Source organism: Copadichromis virginalis, linkage group LG11 (assembly GCF_057382275.1).
Source record: "Copadichromis virginalis isolate Kocher_CV1m ecotype Utaka linkage group LG11, C_Virginalis_male_GT1.1, whole genome shotgun sequence".
NCBI classification, from domain to species: Eukaryota; Metazoa; Chordata; class Actinopteri; order Cichliformes; family Cichlidae; genus Copadichromis; species Copadichromis virginalis.
Window position 1 is genome coordinate 18135852 of NC_140628.1, and position 24870 is coordinate 18160721.

Below are 24870 nucleotides of genomic sequence, written 5' to 3' on the forward strand. Positions count from 1 at the left end.
GCCCTGTACTTTTTAATTTGTATATGCTCCCTCTCGGCGGTGTCATCAGGAGGCATGGAGTGAACTTCCACAGTTACGCTGATGACACGCAGCTGTACATCTCCGTGTCTCCTGATGACACCAGACCAATGGATGCCCTTTTTAACTGTATCTTGGATATAAGATCTTGGATGGCAGAAAACTTTTTACAGCTTAACCAGGACAAGACTGAAGTTTTAATTGTCGGTCCTGAGGCTCAGAGAGAGAAACTCTTGTCTAAATTAGAGGCATTTTCACTATGTCCTTCGCTACAAGTGAAAAACCTGGGTGTTATTTTTGACTCTGAGCTTGGTTTTATCCCACATGTTAAACATGTAACCAAAATTGGATTTTATCATCTAAAAAATATAGCCAGAGTCCGCCCTATTCTCTCTCGGGCCAACACAGAGATGCTGATGCATGCTTTTATTACCAGTCGCATTGATTACTGTAATGCCCTGCTCTCTGGTCTTCCTAAGAAGAATATTTCAACTTTACAACTCTTGCAAAACTCGGCAGCTCGTGTGCTGACGAAGACCAGAGGGCGGGCCCACATTACACCGGTTTTAGAATCGCTGCACTGGCTCCCCGTGTGTTTCAGGATCGATTTTAAAGTTCTTTTATTGGTTTTTAAATGTCTTAATGGTCTTGGGCCTTCTTATCTCTCAGATCTGCTTTTACCATACGAACCCTCGCGGACCCTGAGGTCCTCTGGTACTGGCCTTTTGATTGTCCCTAAAGTCAGGACACATACTCACGGAGAGGCAGCTTTTCAGTGGTATGGTCCTCGTCTGTGGAACAGCCTGCCGGAGGAGCTCAGGGCCGCAGAGAACGTACATGTTTTTAAGAACAGGCTCAAGACCCACCTTTTTAATTTAGCTTTTACTTAGCGTTTATTTATTTTATGCTTATTTATTCTATCCTGTTATTCTATTATTAATTTAGGATTTACCTAATATTTTTTGATTTTATTCTTATTCATTTTTTAATCTTCTTACTCTATTTATATTTATATTGTATCCTGTTCTTATTTATTTTATCATTTTACCCTGTATATATCGTATTGCGTCATATCTCCAGTGTTTCCTCGGAGGGCGCTCTCTGCACCGGGGCTGTTATTGACCGTGGCTGCTGGGTCTCTGGGGTCCTCTCAGCCTGGTTGGGGGGCTCCTTGGCCTCCCTCCTGCTGTGTGCCCAGCCCGGAGGCTGCGGTCTGTGACCGGCTCCCGGTGCAGACGGCTCCCTGTTATAATGTTTCCTCACTTGGCTCATGCGAGCCCAGCCCAATTTTTACTCTTTAAGTGTGCGCGTGTGTGTATGTGTGTGTGGGTGGGGGTGGGGGGATATATGTGTATTGAGAGTGTGGGGAGTGAGTTGGAGGGTGGGGTGGGCTGCTTTTAACTATGTAAAGCACTTTGTGCTACATTTTTTCTGTATGAAAAGTGCTTTATAAATAAAGATTGATTGATTGATTGATTGATTGATAAGCATCTCTTCCATTTAAATGTGGTCATCGCATGATCAGCTACCCTGCTCAAACCAAACACACACATCTTAATTCAGAAGTGGCTAAAGTTTATCCTAAAAGCTGATGGTTTGGTTTAAAAGATTTGCTATTGAGCATGTGGTTTTAAAGCTGTTTAAATTGAATCCATTTTGCTCATTTCCAGGACTCTGCTAGAGTACCTTTGATTCACAATTCAAAATATTGCATATTTATCTTATACTCTGCCACTTTGCCACTAACCCAACCTTCCTCTTATTGGCTGTCCCTGAGTCTGAGCTTTGTCCTCACAGATAGTACCAGAGTATTATACTAACTGATTCACAATTAGTATTACGCTCATTATTTGAAGATGGATCTATCTGTTTATCTACCTGTCTGCCTATAAATAAAACATATATAGATACATAGATAGAGTTTTAAAGTTTATTTTAAAATAAGGAAAACAACTATATCGAGTGCACTTAATTAAAGCATCTGTTTCAAGGCTGTTCACATGTGGGATATCCACTGAATTTTTAATATAATCTTTTCTGCTGTGTTTTTTTCCTGCCATATCACAGCCTTTTTTTTATTTGACACTTTTATGTCTTTCTCTTCATCTCACTCTGTTTTTTCTTAGATTTAACAGCGTCTCATACTGTTTGCATTTTCTTCCTGGTTTCCACCATAAGCACTGATCTGGGATGCTTTTTTTCATTTTATGAGCAGATCCTTATAAATAGTGATGTTTTTACTGTTGTTGGCATACGAGGGAGGTTTTGCCCTTACATACTATAACCAGATGGGTCAGTAAAATAGGAAAGGTACTATAGTGGGACCCCACACACTGAGGAGATCTCTTTATCCTTGTCCTGGAGCAAAGGACATTGATGTAAGTGAGAAAAAAACAAAGACGGAGGTTTGGTAAGGGAGGTAGGGTTGGGTGGGTTAGGTGGACTAAGATCAGTGAATATTTGGGGTCCAAAGCAAAGTCCCTGAAGAAGCCCTGGGCTTAACATTACTCCAATACTCAACATAGTTTTGTTCAGAAGAAAGGAAGCAGAAATGAAATAGCGGTTCACTTCAAACAGTTACTGAGGTAAAGATTTCAGGCTCGTTCTTTAAGCACAAAGTGTTGATGTGTTGCCATTCTTTTGCCAAGACTTTCTTAGTGACATTTTGCTTTGATAGAGCAGAAAGGTCAAAGTTAAAGACTGAGAAAGAGGATTTTCTGGTTAACTGTCTAATATCTAAAAATGTAAAATGTCTGCTTTTCTCTGTTCTAGGGGGCTGTTTATCACTATTCACGACCGTGGTCACATTGCTTCAATACTACAGAACTGGCCAGAAAAGGACATAAGGGTAAATAACTCAAACATAAGGTCAGCAGTGATAGAGTCATAAAAACACTGATGCAAAAATTATGTAATTATTTTTGGTGATCTTTGGCTCAGGTCTATTTTTCTGATGTCTTGTGGTCACCTGCTGTCATGTGTTCCAGATAGAGAAAAAGTCTGGTACGATTGTTATTATATTCTTTTGTTCGCACACAACGAGTCCGGGGAAAGCAAAACTGAAAACACTAAGACTATCAAAGTAAAACAGGAAACACAAGAGATGCGCAGAGACACAGACTGACACTGAAACAATCTGAAGCACAGACATGAAAACATCCTTCTACTAGACGTGACACAAGGAACACAGGGGAAGCACAGAGACAGAAACCAAGAGACCAGAAACTATAAATAACAATGAAATCAGAGACTATTAATGATAATTCAGAACATAAAATGCTGGGTCACAGACCCAGGGCCATGTCAGTTTGAAATGCATGGAGATTTACAGCATAGCAAAAAACCACTACTTTCAAATGTGTAGTGCTTGTGTGCTGTGTTAACACTAAGGGGTGTGAAAACAGAAAGAGAGTAGTGCTGTAGTGTTGTGGTGATTGATGTAGAACAAGCTAATGGGTGGTGTGTTTAACTTTACTCAACTTGAAAGCCGGCGAAGTGATTACCAGCTGGACGGAAGAATACTGGTGACTGAAATAAGGCAAGATGTGAAATATTTACGAGGTATGGAAATGTGCATGACCATGTGTCAGCTACATTGTGTTTTATATGGAGATTTCATGATGAATGAAAGATGGGACTTGACATTATTACATGACAGGGTTGTGAAGCTGGGAAGTATTGGCTTTGGTCCTTTTATGCAATTAAATAAATACTGACTGTTTGCTAATGCAAAGAAAATAAAATACTGAACCGTTTACTAAAGTATACTGAAGGTGTTTCTTTTAAAAATAAGACCATATACAAACCATAAGATGGTGATATTTAATGGTGAGATGCATGATTATCCATTTAATACAGTATGACTACACTAAATATTTCAAGATGATTAGAGGGGCTCTCTCTAAATCCAGTAGTCTCTGGGGCTTGGAAGACTTTGGCATTGATTCCCTTGACCCGTCTTACTGGCCAATTTCCCAAAAACCTCAACTATTTCTTTAATCTTGTGTATAGCACAACTATGTGCAAGTCATAATCTAGCCATATTTAGAATGACGACACCAGAAGGCATTCTTGGCATGTCAAATATACCTGCAGCCTCAGCCACCTGTTCGCAGCTGTCAACAGCAGGGCATTTACCTCGGCACTGACATGCCGCCTCTCGTTGTCAGGGTGGTCTTATGATAAGCTCGCCTAATATGCCCTACTTTAACAGAGGGCACGCTGGAGCCAAGGTAGCCATCCACTGACAGGACTTGGCTGCTTTTCTGTCACATATTAACAAGTGATAGAAAAAACAAGCTGCTAATGGTATTTAGTAAGGGTGCTGTGGATTTTAAATTCAGAAAGCTAGCGGCACTCTTTAAACATTCAGATTATGGGAGAAAAAGGCTGTTAAATCCTTGGGCCAGAGTTTTCTGCGTCATAGCAATGCTGGAAAAAAGAACTGAAGAAAAAAAGAAAAACAGAAAAACGCTCCAAATTAGGAACATTTTGCATTAAACTGTTCTGCTGCTGATATTAAACATTACACAACTGTTTTATATATAGATATATATACTGTGGAAACAACCCACTGAGAAACTTATCTCTTAATAAGTAATAAGTAATAAGTGACTTGTGAGTGGAAAGCCAGGTGGTGTAGGAGTGCCTGGCTCACTCTGAGGAAAAAAACATGTTTTCTGGTAGTGGGGTGGACTTGTATTGATGAAGAAATTTGGAGTTGAAACAAAATAAGGTGAAGCAAAGTCATTTATTTAATCAGATTTAATGTGGCTAGCAAGAATCTGATATCCCCAATACGGGAAAAAAAGGTTTGAGTGATTTCTTCTAACCAGAATGTAGCTGAACCACGCACAGATTTTTAATAAAAATAATAAGATAATAAGATCTCTGGTGTGACCTCTGTATGCTGTTTTTATGGCTGACAGTTTAATCTATTAACAGGCTGTGTGCGTGACGGATGGAGAGAGGATCCTCGGGCTGGGGGACCTCGGCTGCAATGGCATGGGAATCCCAGTTGGCAAGCTGGCCCTTTACACAGCCTGTGGAGGTATGCCACCACAGCAGTGCCTACCTGTCATGCTGGACGTTGGAACAGACAATGAGGTAAGAGCTGAGCTCTGAATATGACTGAGTCCCTACAGCAGCATCTTTTCTATCTTTTCTGGTACTTTTATAATACTCTACTGAATTGAAAAGAACTTAAACAAACAGACAGACATGTTGATTTGTGAGCTTTAGAGGTACTGCGAGGTGCATTTTGTAACCTTTGAGAGAGATATTTAGTATTAAACCCTAAGCAGTGCAAAATATGGCACACTTGGCTGTCTACATGGTTATGATGAAGAATGACTTCTGTATCACGGGCTCATTAAGTTGTTGTCTCTTGAAGTATCTTGTATCTCTTTAGAAGTATTTGACCTCTTGAAGTTGTTTTCGTTTGTGGCCATGGTGAAAAACGTCTTTTAAACTTCTCTCCCGTGTCATTTATCCATAAAGCCCAAGATTGTTCACGTTGGTCCAACAGTGTGGGGCTTTTACAGATTAAATTAAGGTATGTTTTTTTCAGGCACTAATTCAATAAAATAGCCTTGGGCTAGAGCGGTTAATCCCCCCATTGGTGGGCAAGACTAGAAGTCAGCCGAGAAAGGAAAACAAATCTCACACTTTACAACCAGGAAATACCCTGCCAGTTGGGAAAGCACCTTTCCTCTTTGCCAGTTTGTGGGAGTAGCAGCCAACAGAGCTGTAGTCATCCATCTATGGACCCTGTTCTGCATGTCAGCAGCTCTGAAAGACGATGCAAACCGGGCATGGAGCACGAATAGTCTTCGTGTGCTTCTATATATACACAACTTTTGGCCTTGGCTAAGGGCGTGGCACACTCAGATGCTTGTGTGCCCAGCACAGCTGAGATCCATCCGTCAGTAGATATCCTTCATTTTTCCAAGACCATCTTTGGATGACTCAGTCCTGGGCTTTAGTTTCATTCCAAGCAGATGTCTCAAGTGGATTAAGGATGAGACGTTTCAAAGAGTAGTGGAGTGCGCAAATAAAGTGTAGGAAGAAATATTAAGCAGCAGGAAGAAATTCAAAGAGCAGTAAGACTGGACAGAGGCCAAGAAAACCTTTGAGAACATGCAGGTGATGTCTTCTTTGATGAACTGTAGACAACATTTTCTCAGTGCAGTCGTCATCAGAGAATTTAGGCTCACAGCAAAAATCCCCTGTATAAGAACAACAAAAACACTGCTCTCTTCCTAGAAACCTCATAAAAAAAATATTACATTAGTCTTTTTCCTGCCATTTTAACTGGAATAAGTCATTCTTCCAAGTCCTGCACCTCAGTTCTTTATCTTTATAAGCCTGCTCTACCTTTTGACCTTTTCCCGTACTGTCATCGCTACAGACTCTAGTTTTCCACATTGAATCTTCTGCTCTGTTTAAGTGATGTTGTTTTAGGGTGATAATACTGTCTGCGGATCTTTGGGTACATGACAGCAGTTTTAGACATTTATGGGCATCACAGCACAGCTTTAACAGGTCTTTATAGAATGTCTTGATCCATACTTGCTCTTATCCCAGAGTGTCTTTTTACCTCATTCCAAAACAGTGACACAGTTTTTTGACTGCTTAAGTATGTGCCATCTTATAAAGTTCTTGTAGTACAGTGCTAATCTCAGTTCAGTTGGATGTTGATTATTTCAGAGATGCTTTGTTAGCTTGTACAAAGAGGAGAACTCAACATATCTCATATTTATATGTTCAGACTATTTTTATGTTTAAGATTGAAGGCCTTATGAAACAGATGGATTTTTTTTGAGTGTTGCTGCTCCATGTTGAGTCACATACACTGATAAATGTATTGCTTTTTCAAGTGACTTCACCACCACTGAATATTAGATTTATATTAATCTTCTTAAATCTTGAAAAGGAGCTCAAGAGTCTTTCTTTGTCAGCACATTCCTTTAATGTTGTGTTAGATATAAGATTTACTATACATGTCTGACACTCACAAACATACAGATATATATTTCTGCTGCTCATTCAACCTATGCATAGCTGTACAAGAGCTTTTGCTGTGGTCTGCCTGGCCATGGGTGACTTCCATTTTTCTGTTATTCTAAAGAGATGACAGAATAAATGAGACGTAATAGGATAAATAGACTGCTATGTGAGTGTGTACATGTGTGGTTCTTCAGGACCAGTTTGATATGGAAGGGAGGCTTGCCTGCTGCCACTGGTAACTCGCTTCACTCTGCAGGAATGATGGGAGCAGATGGAGGTGGAAGGCTATGTGGTAGTGGTAGCACTAGCTAATTATTAAAATGGCTGTTATTATGGGATTATGTGTGTCCTTGAGTGGATGTAGGGGTAGAGAGAGGCAGGCATCCATCCAAACAGTCAAGAATGCAGGCCCCCACAAGCTAGACATACCTCTGTTTTTTCTTTAAACCAAAAGTTCACATTTTGTGACACTGACTTATTTTCTTTCATGCCAAGAGTTAGATGAAAAGATTGCTGCCACTGTAAGGCCAGCAGCTTTACTGTTTAGCATAGCTTAGCAAAACCAAAGCACGTCTCTGTCCAGAGGTAACACAGTCAACTCACACCACTCCAACACCTTACATGGTAATCCGTACCAGCGTGTAAATTTGGTGTTTTAATCTGTTTCCACCTTTTCTGCTTGAGCTAAGCTAACCAGCCTCTGACTATAGCTCCATATTTGTCTTGATAACAAACATCAGAGTGGCTTAGACTACTGTGGGGCGTAGTTCTTCTTCCCTTATCTCCTTTCACTTATTTAATCATTAGTTATTATTAATCTCTGGCTCTCTTCCACAGTACGTCTTTTGTCCTGTCTCAGTCCCCTCACCCCCAAACTGGTCATGGCAGACGGCTGAGCCTGGTTCGGTTGGAGGTTTCTCCTTCCCACTGTCTCCAAGTGCATGAGGATAGGGGGCTGTCTGATATTTGGACTTTCTTGTTAATACTGTATTCCACAATACAAAGCATCTTGAAGCAACTGTTGTTGTGATTTGAATGCTTTATAAATAAAACTGAATTTAACTAACATTATATTGATAGTTTCACCTTATGAGAGGTGCTGAATCTAGCTATTTTGGTGGGCAGCTAAAAACCCTAGGTGGGTGAAAAAATTGTGAGTGAAAAAAAGACCAGAGGTTAGAGCAGCCAACTAGTATGGCGGAGGTTTCCTGTAGCATCCCTGAGATGAGTGCTTTTTGTATATAATCCACGACACAAATAAGGATTGTAAAACAACCTACAAATATTAAGAACCCTATTATTAAGAACTGGAAGCCAAGACTTTTTCGAGTGTTTTTTTGCAATGTTTTTTCCACAAACTCTCAAGTTTTCAAACTGTCCCAACATCTCCCTCTGTATATCTGTATGTCTCTGAGCTTCTGTACAGCAAAATCATTGAAGCAACACGATTGTAAACTCATGTCTTCACCACGGCGCAGCGTACCAGTTTACAAAAATCGAGAGGTGCACGATTGGCCGAAGCACAAAGATTGTGGCGCGCAACACAGAATGTGATGCCAAATTCGGCACACGACACGGCGAGCACAATGGCTCCATTATTTTATGTGTTGCAGCTGTATGTTGCTTTCTTTGGACTGAAGGACAGCAGTCACTGCAGGAATTAGAATGCACTTTTATTCTTTATATGTTAGATTTAGTTGGCCTGGTGGTGTGCTGGTTAGCACTGACATCTCACAGCAGTGCTGGTTGTAATCAAAACTGGAGTCTTTCTGTGTGAGGTTTGCATTTTGTCTATGTACTCCAGCTTCTTCTCACAGTCCCAAGACTTCCCCCAGTTAAGTGGTGATTCTAAAATGGCTGTAGGTGTGAGCGACTGTTATGATAGCTTGGCGACCAGTCGAGTGTGTACCCTGCCCTTACCCTAGAACAGATGGGATAGGCTCCAGCACCCTCTGTGACCCTGAACTTAAAAAGTGTTTAAGATAATGGATGGATTGCGAGGAAGTGTTGAGCCCGCTCCTCCTAATAACTAGAACTGGACTAGTTTATGAGCATGCTTTGTAGCTATCTTGCTATTATTTTTTAAGCAGCACATGTGTGAGCTGTGTAAACTATAGTGAGACCCGGCAATAAAATATCTGTATCTGGACAGTTCTTATTGCTTTCTCGCACAGAGAAGATGTGAACAAAGCAGCTTGAGCTTGCAGGGAGAGGGTTTCAGAAACAGATACACAGCATGAAGGAAAGTAAACAGTTTCTCCAGTAGTCTCATTTTTTTTTCTCTGCTTCACCCTGTTATCTCCCCTGATTGTGTCTGTCTGTCTGTTTCTGGGTCTGACTCATGCTGAAATGAGAGTGTGATGTCATCCTGAACAATATGCTGTTTGTGCGAGTCCTGGGTGGGCTATCAGACTTCAGCGCTTGGGTGTCTTCTGGCTCAGACAGGTAGAAGATGTGCAGTGTTAATGTTCAGTTTTGTTTCACCTCTTATTCAAAGTTTAATGTTGTATGCGACACGTATATAAACTCAACTAGGCACAACAAGTCATTTGAATATAGATCTATATTATTATCTTGAAGTTGAAGTCTTTAGTGTGGAAACGAGTGAAATAGGAGCTCCTGTGTCTCACAAGCACAGACTGTAAAGCCATACACGAGGACTAATCCCCTCTGAGAGAAGAGGGCCTGCGCAGCACAAAGGACAGCTTAGCCAATCAGCAGCAGATAATCTGGGACAGAAAGACAACTCATGTCAACAGTTCAGCACAGTGTCAACGGGGTCAGAACACTTGAAAATCACTCACGACTTCTTCTCTTTCACCTTAAAAAGCAGGGGTTTGATTTTTTTGCAGTTACTAAATGAACTGAGTGACACAAAAAACTTTTGCTGCTCCCTCGGATATCAGGGATATCAGAACTCTTGTGGGACCACATGAAAATGTTTTGCTTGTTTTGGTTACAGTTGAACTTGGCCACCACTGCCAGGAAATGACTTGTCAACTTCAAATAAATATTGTCTTAAATAAGCTTTTTGAGCTGTTCTTGGACATGGTGACTATTGACCCTGCCATGGAAAGGTGGCTTCTCCCTTCTCCAAGCCGCGTTGATCGTAGTGCCACCCTTTAATTATCCATTTCCATAAGTAAAGGTCGTCTGTCCCAGCGAGGCATGACTGCACTGTGGAGCAGTTCCCCCAAATTTGGACATCACAAATGAAGTCAGTGTTTATAGAGTGCAGCACGAGTAGATTTAGCTAGAAATTGTTTTTTGTATTATTAGACACTGCATGTGACAGGTGCACCATGCTGGAGGATGAAAGACCTGAATTTGTGCTTCAGGTTGTGTTCTGAAAACACTTGTTATCACAGGATATTATTATTACAAATGTCTTAAATTTTAGTTCTCTTCACCCATCATTATCTATCATCTGAAGCAGGTTGTAGATCAAGCCAGAATGGTGGTGGGTGTAACTCAGGCTTAAGTAAGCAAAACTAGATAGCTATCGTTTGCTGGACGACGAGATACAAAAAACAAACCATTAATGATAAAACGGTTTCTCACTGTCGCCATCTTGGTATTGAAATAGACTTCACAAATGGGGGAAACAAGACCATGAAAACAAGGACATTGCAAGCTGAAAAGTCGTTACCCAATAAGCAATTTTTTTTTTATCTTATTTTGTATCGAAACACATTTTGTCATGTTTGTTCTTAAAAAGTACTACTTTACACATTTACTTGATCATTTACAAAATGAACTTCATGACCTGAAAACTTGCAACTGAGCTCATGAATTCTCCTGAAGAGTGTTTACAGAGGTTTTCCTGCCAATTAATTTTTGTGTGTGCACACACGAAATTCAGCTTTGTCACGGACATGAGAGCAATTGTAATTTGTTTCCTCCATCCCTGACCATGTCAGATTTCAGGTGAAATATGCCCTGATGCATCAAAGCAGACTTTGTGGGCACTCTGTCACTCTAGTGAGGAATTTTGGTTCACCTAACAAACAACAGTGTCCCCCTCGCTCCCCGTCTCTTAAACACACACTTGCTTTTATCACTTCACTCAAAGGTCAAAGGTCAATCCTTCATTTCCTCAGCCTGAAGGGTCCCTTTGACTGTTTAGTTGCTGTACATTTAGAAAACAGTTTTTTTTTATAGCTCACGCAGTCACACGTTTACATTCTTAGTTTCATTTGTCTCTACCATCAGTTGTTATCTTTCATTGTAAATGATGGAAAAGTGGAAATTTTTAATTGGATTCATTTTACAATCTTTAGTTAGAAAAAACCCCAAAACTACTGCATAGTTTGACAAAGAATAGGGTAAAAAAAATAGGCAATATCTCTGCTTCTGCAGTATCAGTTTAGGAGTGCTATTTTGCATAGCTTCAGTCTTCCTAGGATTTTTACCTTCCTTTCTCATGTGTTGCCCTTTCCTCTCCTTCCTGTGATTTTACAGGCTCTGCTGAAAGACCCTCTCTACATTGGACTGAGACATAAGAGAGTGCGAGGCCAGGCCTACGATGACCTGCTGGATGAATTTATGAAGGCTGTATCAGACAGGTATGGTCATATTTACCTTCAATTTATTATTTGCCCACTTCCTCTTTGGGGCCTGCTATCGCCATTTCAGCGCGCTGCGCTCTTAAAGGGAAAACGTTAAGCAGTTTAGCATGGTCGGTGCATGCTTTACCATGCAGCCAAATTTCATGGGGTTCAGGGGTCTGGAATTTGAGTCACATTGATTCACCTTCTTTGAACTTTTCTGAAGTTTAGGTTGCTAAGAAATATTCATCAAAACTCTTGCTTACTGGCTGAGTGGTAGCATTGGCTTATTGAGAAGTGATCAGAGAGTCAGTGAAGCTTTTTATTTTATTGGCATGTTTCTTTCAGACAGATGACTGAAACCAGCTGACTAGCTATTGAGTAGGCAGCAACTATTCTGGACCTGTCCACAAACATTTGTTTCTTATTAATAAATCAAGATCGAGCTCTTTTCTTTCAAGGATAAAGGGAAAGCTTTGTTGTTTGTCATAAACTGGTTTATACTAAATGGTTGGAGAATGTGACAAAGAATGTGAAAGACGCTCACACAACTGGTGGAGACCTCTGGTTTGTGGAGGAATGTGCCTTTTCTGTGTGTTTACCCCAGTAATCCAGTGCAGGGAAAGTATCTGGTCGTGTTATTCCCAATCAAAGAGAATTTGTAATTGAGATCTGTGATGTCATGTTGACATGCAAAACCTTATTAGTGGTTAGCTTTGGCTTCTTTCACTTGGAGCCACAGTAAGGCACTGAACTATTTAGTGTCTTATATGGTCACTTACTTGATTTGTATTATCAGAGCTAAAGTTTATTGCTTTTCTGACCTAAAATTATTGTGGACGTGCTATTGCTTCTTGTTGGGACTGGTACCTCCTGTGTTTACTGGAGTCTCAGACATGTCTGTGTACCATGGAGCCATTACAACCACACACACACACACACGGCTGGTAGAGCCTCATCCTAACCCAGGGAGGCTGGAGTCCAGAGGGAGAAGTCTGGGTCTGGGCCTCCTCCAGCTGGCAACAGCAAGCCACGACTCTAATAACCGGGTAGCTTCCCAACTACAGGGAACAGCAATGCTTTTTCCCCAAAGGAGCCAGATTGGCGGAAAATGAATAATTATGGGCTCAGAGATTCAATGAATGATTACAGCTCTGCAGTCTTTTAAGTAATATTCATGTTTAGTTTTCTAAGAAACTAAACGTGAACTAAAATACTCCAGATTGACTCATCATCAATAAGAAGAAGTCTTTTTAATCCGCTGTTTCAGAAATACTTCTTAGTTCGAAGGCAAATGGTTGGTGATGCAACCCGCTGTTTGATTTCAGGCCAGACTCCCAACTCCACAAAAGAATCAGGTTCAGTGGTGCTTTTGTCTGCTAGCAGAAATGAAAGTAATTATCTCATAATCTCATTGCTGCTGCACACACCCACAGCACAGGGTAAGCCACAGCTCTGCCGAGGTTCGGAAACTTTGAACTTCACATTTCTGCGCAGCATTTTAATAATTTACTTCAAACTTAGAAATCCACTTTCATTTCATTGCAACCGTCATTGCAGCGCTACAGGTTTTTTCCTTAAAAAGCTGGAAAATGATTTAAACTTTTTTAGACTCAAGTAAAAAAAGAATACCATTTTAAAAATGGCCATAAAAAGACCAAAACATAGGCTACCAGATTTAAATTTCTCTGCTTTCTACTTAAAGGTCAGCTCCTTTTGAACTACTGTGATTATTCAGGTACTGCTGTTACTTTTAGATGGCTACCTGCATACTCTGGTGTACCCTGGATTTCTTCCACTGTGTCAAAACAGTGCATCTCAATTTAAATATTAGTCCCACAGAGCCAAGTTTGGGGCAGACATCTTTTCTGTTGGATTTGTTAAGAATTATCTCAACTTTTTAGGTTGTTCTGTCTGTGGGTCATAGCCGCGTCCCATCACCAGTGGTGACCACCAGCACAAGGCCACGTGGGGTTGACACAAAAGAGTATCTTTGCCCTTTGTGCAAGTTTGTGGTCTATTGTGAAATCACAGTTGTCCACAGTGGTCTGAATGAGAAAGTTATCCAAACCCAGAGAGGTCACAATAAAGTGTTCATTACTTTAAAAGATAGATTTGGGCAAAAATAAATAAATAAATAAATAAAAATCAGATGAAGCCAGTGAGATAAACAAGTAAATGGAAATTGTTTGATTTAGATGCCATCTGTGCCATTTTAGTATTAGACACAGGAATTCAAAAAGGAAAGGCCTAAAGTAAGCTGTATTCAAGAATTCAGTCCTGTACTGGACCAACACACTGAGATGATAATGAATTATATTAAATAATGTATAATTAATATAACAGATAGCCGACTGAAATACTCAATTCAATTCAATTTTATTTATATAGCGCCAAATCACAACAAAAGTCGCCTCAAGGTGCTTCATAGATACAGAGAAAAACCCAACAATCATATGACCCCCTATGAGCAAGCACTTTGGCGACAGTGGGAAGGAAAAACTCCCTTTTAACAGGAAGAAACCTCCGGCAGAACCAGGCTCGGGGAGGGGTGGGGCCATCTGCTGTGATTGGTTGGGGTGAGAGAAGGAAGACAGGATAAAAGACATGCTGTGGAAGAGAGACAGAGGTTAATAACAGATATGATTCAATGCAATGCACACACATCCACATCTGCTTTGTGTTGTCACTGACACTGTTCTTGCTGCCGCTGTCCTTACCTGATGTTTTTCACATATGCTTAGAGTGAGAGGAGATCCCAGAACAGAGCCATACAGCCAAGCATAAATTATTGCAAATGGGGAAAACAATTTTCCTTTGATTGTTTCAGTTAGGGTGACAATAATCAGATAAAAGTCAGTTTATGGAAAGTAAAAACAGACTAATAACCAGAAGGCATGGATCGTAGGAGGGGGAGAAAGACAATGGATAGGCCAAAAGTATTTGAGCTCGATTTGGAGACCTGCAAGGTGTGCCCAAAAAAGTTTTAGGGCCCTACCTGGAGACTCCTGTATGAAGAAACCATGCAGAGAGCTGAAAGAGGAGAAATCAAAAACACCCTAGGTGAATAAATTTCATTAAAAGACCCTTGGAGGCCAAAGTACTCTCTGACATACTATATAGTGTTGTTCATTTCATAGGAAGGGCTGTGCTATATTTTACAGAAATAGACTTAAGGGTATTTCATGGATAATTCTGACTAGCATGCAAAAACTATAGAAGTGCAATCAAATGTATTAAAATTTTTGAAATGAGAGACTAAGGAACAGCCAGACAGACTGATGGATGTATATATGGATAAAAGGACCAACAGAGGAAAAGAGAAAGAATGCAGAATGTGCCTTTTTTTTTAATGACGGCTCAGGGATTTGAGGAAATAATGTGTGCTGAGAGATGCTTGCTCTCTGGAGAGTGAGAAGGGGCTGGGAATTTATTAAGGCCTCAGCCACAAACCCCTGTAGGGACGGAGGGAGCAGACAGCCGTGTGTGTGTACACAAACACACGTGTATGTACACTGGTTCGACAGCTGTGTTTGGACAGAGCACCGTTGTCCGTGACCTTCTTTGCTGAGGTCCACCTTGGCTCTTGCAGCCATCATGAATGCACCAAAAGAAGTTCAAATCTTCTCCTCTGATTTCAGTCTCCCCCTCCTCGACCAGTGCGAGCATAAATGACTTCCACCTACTTCCTCTTAGTGGAGAGTCAAGTTTCATTAAGTCTCAGATGAAGCCAGATCACATTTCCTGTGGGAGCTGGGTCACTCGTTAACTCCTCAGAAATACAGACATAACACCAAACGTCTGAGTGATTCGCCACATGGGAATGCGTCTGTCGGCTCTTGTCTCTCTTTTTTTATATACTGTCAAACATTAATATTATTGTCGTAAGCACTTACTCTCAATATATTAGACTGCTTTCGCAGTAAGTGCCAAGAGACTATAAAATCTGAAAACAATGAGCCTGAGAGTCTTTCCTTTTCTTTTTCTGACAACATTTTGTCACAAATCACAGGGAAAAGAAGGTTTTAAGTAAAAATAGGACCTATTTTTTTCTAATCCACTAGCTCAGATTCCTGTCCCATGAAAGGAAAGCTTGGGCTGTAGGCTTTACTGCCTGTGTGGTTGTTTCCTGTTTTTATACATTTAAATTGACTAAAACACCTGCTTTCACATGATCATTTATATTGTTGAATTGGAGGATGAATGATTGGCTTACACTAAAAGCTAGCACTAATATAGCAGAATCTTCAAATAAGCTTTGAAAACCAGTTTTCTCAGTCAGCATCAGAAACCTCTAAGAGCATAATCAAGGAATAAAAGAGACAACCAGTGGTGTAGGATAAGGATGGTATATAAAATTTGAGGGCTGATGACTGTCCTTTGCTTAGTCTTACAGTTGAAAATGATGTATTGGTTTAAATAAAACAGTAACTTTCATATGAAACTCTATACCAGACTAAACAATGACTATGTGCCACAAGTTGCTGTTAGCTACTGTTCTGGTTCATGGTGTTAAAGTCCATCTTTTGTATACAGTCTTTGGTTTCAGCCATAGGAGAATTGACACTTTTCACTGTCTTGTTTTACATTCTTAAACAGCTGTTTGATTTTTCCTACCCTCTGTCCCATTTTGAGGGCTTTCCCACGAGGCCCTTTCTGGTACTCAGAAACTCTGTGAACAGACACCGCTGTTGACAATGCAAGGCTCCAAGACCAAACGTGACCTTTCACCCCTATCCAGAGAAAAAAAAAGTCACTGTTTTATATAATGTAGATGACCATCAAGTCGCAAAACCTCCCAGCAAGTCCTGTTCTTCATTTTGAATTGTAAGGTTCTTACGCACTACATTTCAGCATTTCAAAGCTGAACTTTAAAGCAATAGTAAATGCAAGAAACATATAAATTATTTTACAGTATATTAGTAGGATTCATAATTATACTTCATACAAATAACTGTAAAACTAAATGACACTGAGATATTATCAACGTTACATTGACCCTTTTTTCTGTGTTGTTACCCAGGCACAGCCCTTTAAGTGTTTAAAAAAGTACACATTAATTAAAACAACATGTGAGTTGCCCTCAAATACCAGCTTTTTCACTCCTTGTTCTCAGCATTTACTACTCTCCTGTTTCTTTTTACGGCTCTTTGTTCCAGTGCTGATGCCCACTGACTGTTTCATTGATGGTGTTACTTAAGTTTAAAGTGGACTTGAATGACTGATTAATTTAATTGCTGCCAACCCGTAACAACCGATGGCACAGGATCCACAGTGGAACCTTCTGTTTAAACGTCTGCATTTTGTTTTTGTACAATTACGGCTCATTCTGCGTTAGCACAGCCTGTGCACCTCTCCCCAGTTGTGCTCAGAGATTAATGCATTTTTCACAGCACAGTCAGGAGTATGGCGAATGTTTTTTCATCTTTTGGGTGGGCCTGGGCTTGGTTAGGTTTCTGCCCTTGATACTTTAAAGCAGACATAAAAGCAAATCCTGCTTCTTTGTCCAGTTTTTTTCCTCACTTTTTCAATTCAGTTGGAAAAGCAGTACATTGTCAGGTTTCAGCAGGTCATCAAGAAAAAAAAACAGATTTTCACAAACGGCCTCCAATGTGAGCTGTGTTTTAAGCAAGGCACACAAATATATGCTGTCAGAAACACTTCCCCTATCTTTATTGGAGCAGGAAGATGCTCGTTTCTTTCTGCCACAACCACAGAGAGTCAGTCTGTAGTTTATGGTCAGTGAATGCACATAAATATGCGTGTGTTTCCAGCTTAGTCATTCTGAAATATCTCTCAAAAGACCTGTCTTGAATTCAGATCTTGAATCCAGATCTGTCAGCGCTTTGACGGTTTTGCTGAGAATAGTTGCATTGAGTGAGCACTATTATCCCCTCACAGAGGACTACGCTCCCTCTGCTCTACGTGAACTGGTGTGACCTCTCCGGCAGAGAGTTACACCAAACCGTACCAGAGGGCGCTGTGCTGGCGATTGGGCAAGGCCACATCTATCCTCGCCCGTCGCCTGTCTCCTTTTTCCTGAAGCCCAAACACAATGAAAAGTTTATAGCTGCCTTCTTGGCCTCATTATCCCTCCTCTTTGCACAGGCTCTCAGTGCTTTAATGCTGCTCACTGCTTTATAGAAAACACATTTCTCTCTTCAGCACTGCTGTAGTCTTGGCAGTAAGTCAGCTACACTGTCAGTCTCTACACAAGACATTGGTGGCTGCAGCGAGGATTAACACTGACCAAGGAATGGCACTCTCTCACAAGGACATCAGGTTTTATTACAGCTGAACTCAGGTTGCTTCTCATGCGTTCTTTTACAGCCTCGCTTCCGCTCAGCTCCATCCTCCGCCGTCCTCCAAATCTAAGCAGTTTAGCAGCCACTGGAACAAGTGGGAAACAGCTTTAGTGAGACGTCTGCGTAACAGCGCAGACAATCTCACACCTTTGTGGTCCGAGATGGGAGTTTTATGAAATGACTGAAAAGGGAGAGAAAAAAGAAAGTGAGGAACTTGGATTTTAAAATGTCTGGCCTCTCTCTCTGCTCAGTTCACTGACAGGGCTGCAGGTGTTAGAAGAGACTCGCTCTGTTTGCTTTGCCTGTCCCCAATTTCCTCCATCACTCAGTTGCTGAAACATGAGCTCTGCTTTTCATACGGGTTTCGGACAAGCTCACCCTTTCCTAATGTTCCTATGGTCTTGAAACTGACTTAGAGCACAAGCAATTCTCTGCTGTTCTTGAATACTCTTAGAGAGTCGCATAACTTAAAGCACTTTGATGCAGTAATCTCACACATCTTTTGTTAATGTGAGAGTTTCAAAGTCTGCTGCAGGGTCTTACTTGTAACGTTACTTAGTGCAAGGCTTTTCTTCAAAGAGAAAAAGCTGCATGTTTGGAGCTAGTGGACATTCATGGATAGCAGCTACTAGCTTCATGTGCTACTGCTTCACAATCATTACTATAGATTCCAGCTGTCTTCATTAAAACACCATTACAAAATAAAATAGAATGGCAAAGCTCTCAGCTCTCTACCTGCGACTGTATACATCTGTATCTGTTTTAGTCTTCTTCCTCACAGAAGAACGGGGCAAAGCGAATGTCTGGGAGCAAATAAAAACACAGCTATTTACAGTGTGTGCTTAGGTAAGAGTGCCATCTCATTTAAAAATTCAGGAATCTGTGTTTAGGCAGGTGTGTGGTTTCTTGTTTTTTCACTTTTATGACATCGATTCATGCGATGTAACTCAAAGTTGGTGGGCTTGCTGCATTTGAGCCCAAGGAGTCTGAAGTTTTTTGGATGAGAGATGTGCTTTTTTTTTGCTTTTTTAAGAGAGTATAATTTGGTGTAAATTATTTAAAGACTGTATTTTACATAAAATGCTTAAAAAAGAAAGGATTCAGAGCCATTGTGACAGCTGTTTCTTACAAAATTAGAGAAGTTCGTGATTCTTGACTACAGAGCTATATCCTTGAAATTTCAGCATAGATAGACTTTTTAGCACTAGCTGGACCATCTAGAGCTGTCAATAAAGTTCAGCTTTGAATGCAGCATCATTCACCCAGTTTACTAAGTGATAAACACAGAGGAAACTCAGAATAAGAAATTGAACGTAATACTTCTTCTTCTTTTGGCTGCTCCCTTTAGGGGTCACCAAAGCGGCTTGTCCGCTAGTCAACAGAACCGGTGGTGTTCATTGTTAACCAGTGTATGGAAATCTTATTCTTCATGATCTGTATGTCTGCTTTAGTAAAGATTTTAGGGTAGATGATGCCCATCCTGATGCAAACCTCCACATTGTTACAGGCCTGGGCTCAATACTGCTGTAGGAGTACACTGGCTTGTAGCCCCTCATGGTTGGGTTAGGAACTGATGCTTAATGGAAACCAAGAATTTAAATACTAATTAAACTGGTACAAAAACCCTAGAAAACTAAAGAGGATCAGAACTCAAATAACATGGCAATAATGAAATATAAGCAGAAATAAAAAAAATAACATAAAAATAATCCAAAGTGTCAAAGACGGGTAACACTTTAAAAAAAGAAAACAAGCTCGAGTATGCTGATAACAAACACCAGGCCAAGCTTTCCTTCTCCTACATCTGCAAACCTTTTTCTGCTCTCCAAAAATCAGGAAATCCCTGAAAGACATGGAAACTTTCATTTGGCTGCTTTATCTTGTTTACAGATGTGAAATGCTGGGCTGATGTTTGGTTGGTTGTTTAAAGTTTTTTGTAGGAGCTCATAAGCTCCGGCTCCTGTGTTGATTGCATGTGATAGGCGGTCCGAGCCCAACACTGCTCGGTGTTCTTTTGCTCCGATCTCACCTTTTTTGTGACTTTTATTGGATGTTTGACCTCTCTCACTGAAGCTCATTGTGACCAGCTGTTGTACATTTTACAAAGCAGTGCTCTTCTGTAAGCTGAGACCTTCAATCAGTTGTTAACTTTTTGCACCAAAAAGCCAGCAGTGCTGTTGCCGAGCACCTCCCTCTGGAGTGAAAAAAATGCTCTTTGTACACGTGTGGGCTGAATTTGAGATGTTAAGATAGCGACTCTCCTTCCCCTGCTCCTTTTCATCCTCCGTTTTGGCTCAGCCTGATGTAATGCGGCTCTTGTGTTCACAGGTATGGAATGGACTGCCTGATTCAGTTTGAAGATTTTGCCAATGTGAACGCTTTCCGCCTATTGAGCAAGTACCGCAACAAGTACTGCACATTCAACGATGACATCCAAGGTAACACACGCACACAAGGATGGATAAACCAGTTGTCAGTACAGCTGATAAAAAGCTGAGGAAAAACACCAGATGTCAAAACCAAACTGCCCTTCAGCTCTTGTATTTTTTAACTTTCCAAAAGTTTTCCCTGTGACTTTTTCATTAGCATCCTTAATAACCAGCCCTAAGAAGACTAAAAAACACTTAAGTTAATGACAGCTTTCCTGCTATGTAAAAAGTGGGCAGCTTTTTTTTAGCTGTAGGTACATTTCTACTGCTGAAGGGAATGTTACTGCAGAGTCACAGTCTCTACTTTTACATCACTGAGGGCAGCTAATTGCACATGAAAAACAGTCAGACTTTATAAGGATAGTAAACTCCTACTTTAACTTCAGGTTTTATACTGAATACAGTAAAAAAAAAAAATTAAGTCAATAGGAATAAAAACAAGCAGTAACAATAATCAGTCAGCACTGAAGTTTGCTCCTGGAATATCTGCTCACATTCTGCTCTACTTACAGCCTCTTTGGATTCTGTAAGGTGTTGTTAAAAAAATTCAGTTACATTTCAATTCAATTGTATCTTTTTTCTATAGTGCAGAATCACAACAGCAGTTGCCTCAAGGTGTAAAAACCCAGTATACAATACAATACACAATAATACAGAGAACCCCAACAATCAGATGGCCCTTTATGAGCAAGCACTTGTGACAGTGGGAAGGAAAAACTCCTTTTTAACATGAAGAAACCACCAGCAGAACCAGGCTCAAGGAGGGGCTGCCATCTGCTGCTACCAGTTGGGGATGAGGAGAGAGGGACATAACAAAAGACACGCTGTCAAACCGACCCAGAGATTAATAATAACTAATAATTAAATGCAGAGTGATGTATAAATACAATAGAGTGAAAAGAGGTTAGTAAAGTAGAACTAAGCGTCAGCCTAGGCCTATAGAAATGTGACTACGCTTGGGTTCAGGGTCGCCTGATCCAGCGCTAACTAGAAGCTTAGGCTTAAAAGCAAAGTTTTAAGCCTAAGCTGAAAAGTAGAGAGGGTGTCTGTGTCTCAAATCCAAACTGGGATCTGGTTCCACAGAAGAGGGGCCTGAAAGCTGAAGCCTCTGCCTCCCATTCTACTTTCAAATACCCAAGAACCACAAGTAAGCCCGCAGTCTGGGAGAGGAGTGCTTTATGGGGTGATATGTTACTATGAGGTCTTTAAGATAAGCTGAGTCCTGATAAGAATGAGTCAGAAAATCTCAAAAATAGTTATTAGATTCTATTTAAAAATGTCTCTCAAAGCAGAGTTCTCCTGGCCTCTGAGCAGCAGACTCAGGTTAGCAGTCTACCCTCATACATGCCTCTGCTGACTTATGTTGAGAGTCTTGTCACTTGCTTGGCTTTGCAGTCAAAATGATGCAGTGTCCCCAGAAAGTTAAATGCACACCTCACCTCTCAATATCTGGGCTCTATACCACTTTGGTGTCCTGCAATAGCTCATACTTTAGTTATCATTCAGCTAAGATTGGATGACACATGACGTGATCATGTGACAGGCTCGCATACAAAGTCTCTTATCCCATGTGTCCCGCTTGGTTATGGAATCATGTTTCTATCACACAGAATGTAAAACTGGTAAAAAAAAAAAAAAATCCTGTGAAGCTGCATTATCTCCAAGCACTAAAGTTCCTCTGTCTTAATCTGCAGGTACTGCTGCAGTAGCAGTAGCAGGACTACTGGCCGCCCTTCGCATCACCAAAAGCAAAATGAGTGACCATACCGTCGTGTTCCAAGGAGCAGGAGAGGTGAGTGCAAAATTCATTCTGAAGAAGAGACTTGTTAATGCTGACAGAACATACCTAATTCTGCTGTAAAAAGAGAGCACCAGCACTCTGACTAGTGAACAGTACAGTGATTTCATTACCATTAATCAAACTGTTCTCAATCCTCTTCACCACAGTTAGCAGCACTTTCTAACACAAAGAAGACATTACGGTTTAATATTCTTTTGTGAGGTTGATGCGATTTTATGGCAGGATTAGTCATGTGAAACTAAATCTGCCAATCAGCTCCCACCATCCTACTGTTATCCTTTCTGTCTGCTCACAGGCAGCGATGGGGATTGCTGAACTGATCACCATGGCCATGGTGAAGGAGGGGCTCTCCAAAGAGGAGTGCATGAGAAAGATCTGGATGGTTGATTCTAAAGGTCTCATTGTCAAGGTACCTTACTTAACCTGCAAACATCTGTTATAAACATGCATATTTAACTCAGACCCATTTTTTTTTTCTGTTCTCTGACGTTTCTACTAATAACTGAATACCTTTAATTTTCATTCTTAGGGTCGGGACCACCTGACTCATGAGAAAGAGAGTTTCGCACATGAGCACCCACAGATGAAGAAACTGGAGGATGTGGTGCGGGAACTGAAACCTACAGCTATCATAGGTAAAACATTGTATGATGTTATCTGTCACCAATGCATTTGTAGACTACAGTGAGAATGTGAGGTCATTTTGAATATGCTGAAAATGAAGACTAAAACAACTAAAAGTTGCCAAATGGAATAAACAGCACATTACTGTCCCAGGTGTGGCAGCTGTTGCTGGAGCCTTCTCTGAGCAGATCATCAGGGACATGGCCTCGTTCAATGAACGCCCCATCATCTTTGCCCTCAGCAACCCGACCAGCAAAGCTGAATGTACTGCTGAACAGTGCTATACATTCACAGAGGTGCTGAAGACTGTGCATCCCAATGCGTGTCCAATTTGAAGGATCATCCCTAATGAAAACAGGCATTGTAAATACTTTATAAATACTTTTCTGTGATGCAGGGGCGTGGCATTTTTGCCAGTGGTAGTCCATTTGATCCTGTGACACTGCCTGATGGGAGGACCTTCTACCCAGGTCAGGGAAACAATGCCTACATCTTCCCTGGTGTGGGCTTGGGCGTCACTGCCTGCTCATTGCCGCACATTACTGAGGAAATATTCCTCATTGCAGCAGAGGTGAAACATTCACTCACACAGTCTATAGTCTATATGCATCCTTTTCAATTTGTTGTGCTCTCTGTTAGTACCTGCTCTTTCTTTGCTTTGAAACAGGCTCTTGCTCAGCTGGTGACTGAGGAGCACCTAGCAGAGGGAAGACTGTATCCTCCTCTCAGCACCATCAGGGATGTCTCTTTCAAACTGGCAGTCAAGGTGAGCTCAGCAGATGCACACAGTGCAGGAGATACATCTTGTCATATCTGGGTGCAGTTATATGAAACAATGAAAACCTATGTGTTACAGATCATGGAGTTTGCCTACAAGCACAACATGGCCACACTTCGCCCTGAACCGTCCGACAAAGGAGCCTATATACGCTCGCTGTCCTACAGCTGTGACTATGATGACTTTGTTGTTGACTCGTACCGCTGGCCTGAGGACAGCATGAGTGTGCAGTCATGCAAACTTTAATGCACTGGATATAGAGACCAGGCAAACCCTGGGAAGGCATGGTGACTACTGATGTGCACTGTCATCATCAAGATGTGATGTTGGGATATGAGAGAAGCTCTGTTTAGAATTTTCTTATTGATATGCGTTACTGTGAAATAAGTGACGACAACACATAAATATTGAAAAGCGCTGGAATTTTTTAAAAAAGTACTGGAAGACAAAGCAGTCATGAAGTGTTGTACCAAAGGCATCTTTTCACAATAATCTGAGGAAAGTCTGTAACATGATGTTGCATTATGACTGTACCAGTGGAAATCAAAAAATTCTTTCTCAAATAAACATTGTTTGATTAATATTTTCCATGTTCAGTGATCACATTTGTACTGACAAAAGGGCAAAGATGGACAGAGACTTTGAATAAAACCTTCACTGAGTTTTGTAGAGAATCGCTGTGTAAAAGGTCCTGCCACTGAACGATATGGTGCTCTGCCTCCCTCTAGGGGCCACCTTATGTCATTGCAGTGGAACAGGGAGCTTAAACATATCTTGGCTTTTGAATCACCTTTATGTATGTTTTTAGTAATGTAATTTGAGCTGAAAACCCGTTTGGCGCATATTTGTTAATAGCAAATTCAAACAAAGAAATGCATTCACAAACTGTGTCACGCAGAAAAAAAGAGGAACACATGTATCAAAGAGAGCCAAATTCAATCCAAATATTTTATTGTCCAGCTGTGATTTGCTGTCCTTCTGGTGCCTTTTGAATTAAATTGAGGAGGATTTTACATGAATTAATTAATCAATCACTCGCCAGACAGTCAGTACCAGAGGCCATGGTGAGCCCACTGCCAATCCCAGTCTGAAATCAATAAAGAAACAACCAGACCAGTCAGCATCCAGTGTTCAGCGTCTCGCCCGGGGCAAAAAAACTGAGAGACAATCTTTATTAAAAAACAAAAATTTCCCCTTACACTTTCACTGTTCCAGCCTCCATTTAAAATCCCCAAATCTGCCCTGGGCAACCACTGCTCTGACCTGAGGATCAATATGTCTCAATGTCAACACCATCCAGTTATTAGTTGTGGCTGTGCGAGCCCCAGGAGCTATAAAACTAACACATAATTGACTTTTG

General features: G+C 40.9%; 1 protein-coding gene across 1 annotated transcript in view; it reads left to right on the forward strand.

Moving 5' to 3' along the window:
• me1 (malic enzyme 1, NADP(+)-dependent, cytosolic) overlaps positions 1-24093 on the forward strand; it is an 88406-nt gene extending 64313 nt beyond the window's left edge. The window contains exons 4-14 of the mRNA XM_085473433.1: positions 2791-2866; positions 4963-5124; positions 11488-11591; positions 20207-20316; positions 22002-22099; positions 22404-22517; positions 22638-22743; positions 22886-23028; positions 23130-23303; positions 23400-23498; positions 23589-24093. Of these exons, the coding sequence (XP_085329559.1) occupies positions 2791-2866; positions 4963-5124; positions 11488-11591; positions 20207-20316; positions 22002-22099; positions 22404-22517; positions 22638-22743; positions 22886-23028; positions 23130-23303; positions 23400-23498; positions 23589-23756 (1354 nt within the window). The 3' untranslated portion in view covers positions 23757-24093. The remainder of the gene's footprint in view (positions 1-2790; positions 2867-4962; positions 5125-11487; positions 11592-20206; positions 20317-22001; positions 22100-22403; positions 22518-22637; positions 22744-22885; positions 23029-23129; positions 23304-23399; positions 23499-23588) is intronic.
• Positions 24094-24870: the final 777 nt, after the last annotated feature.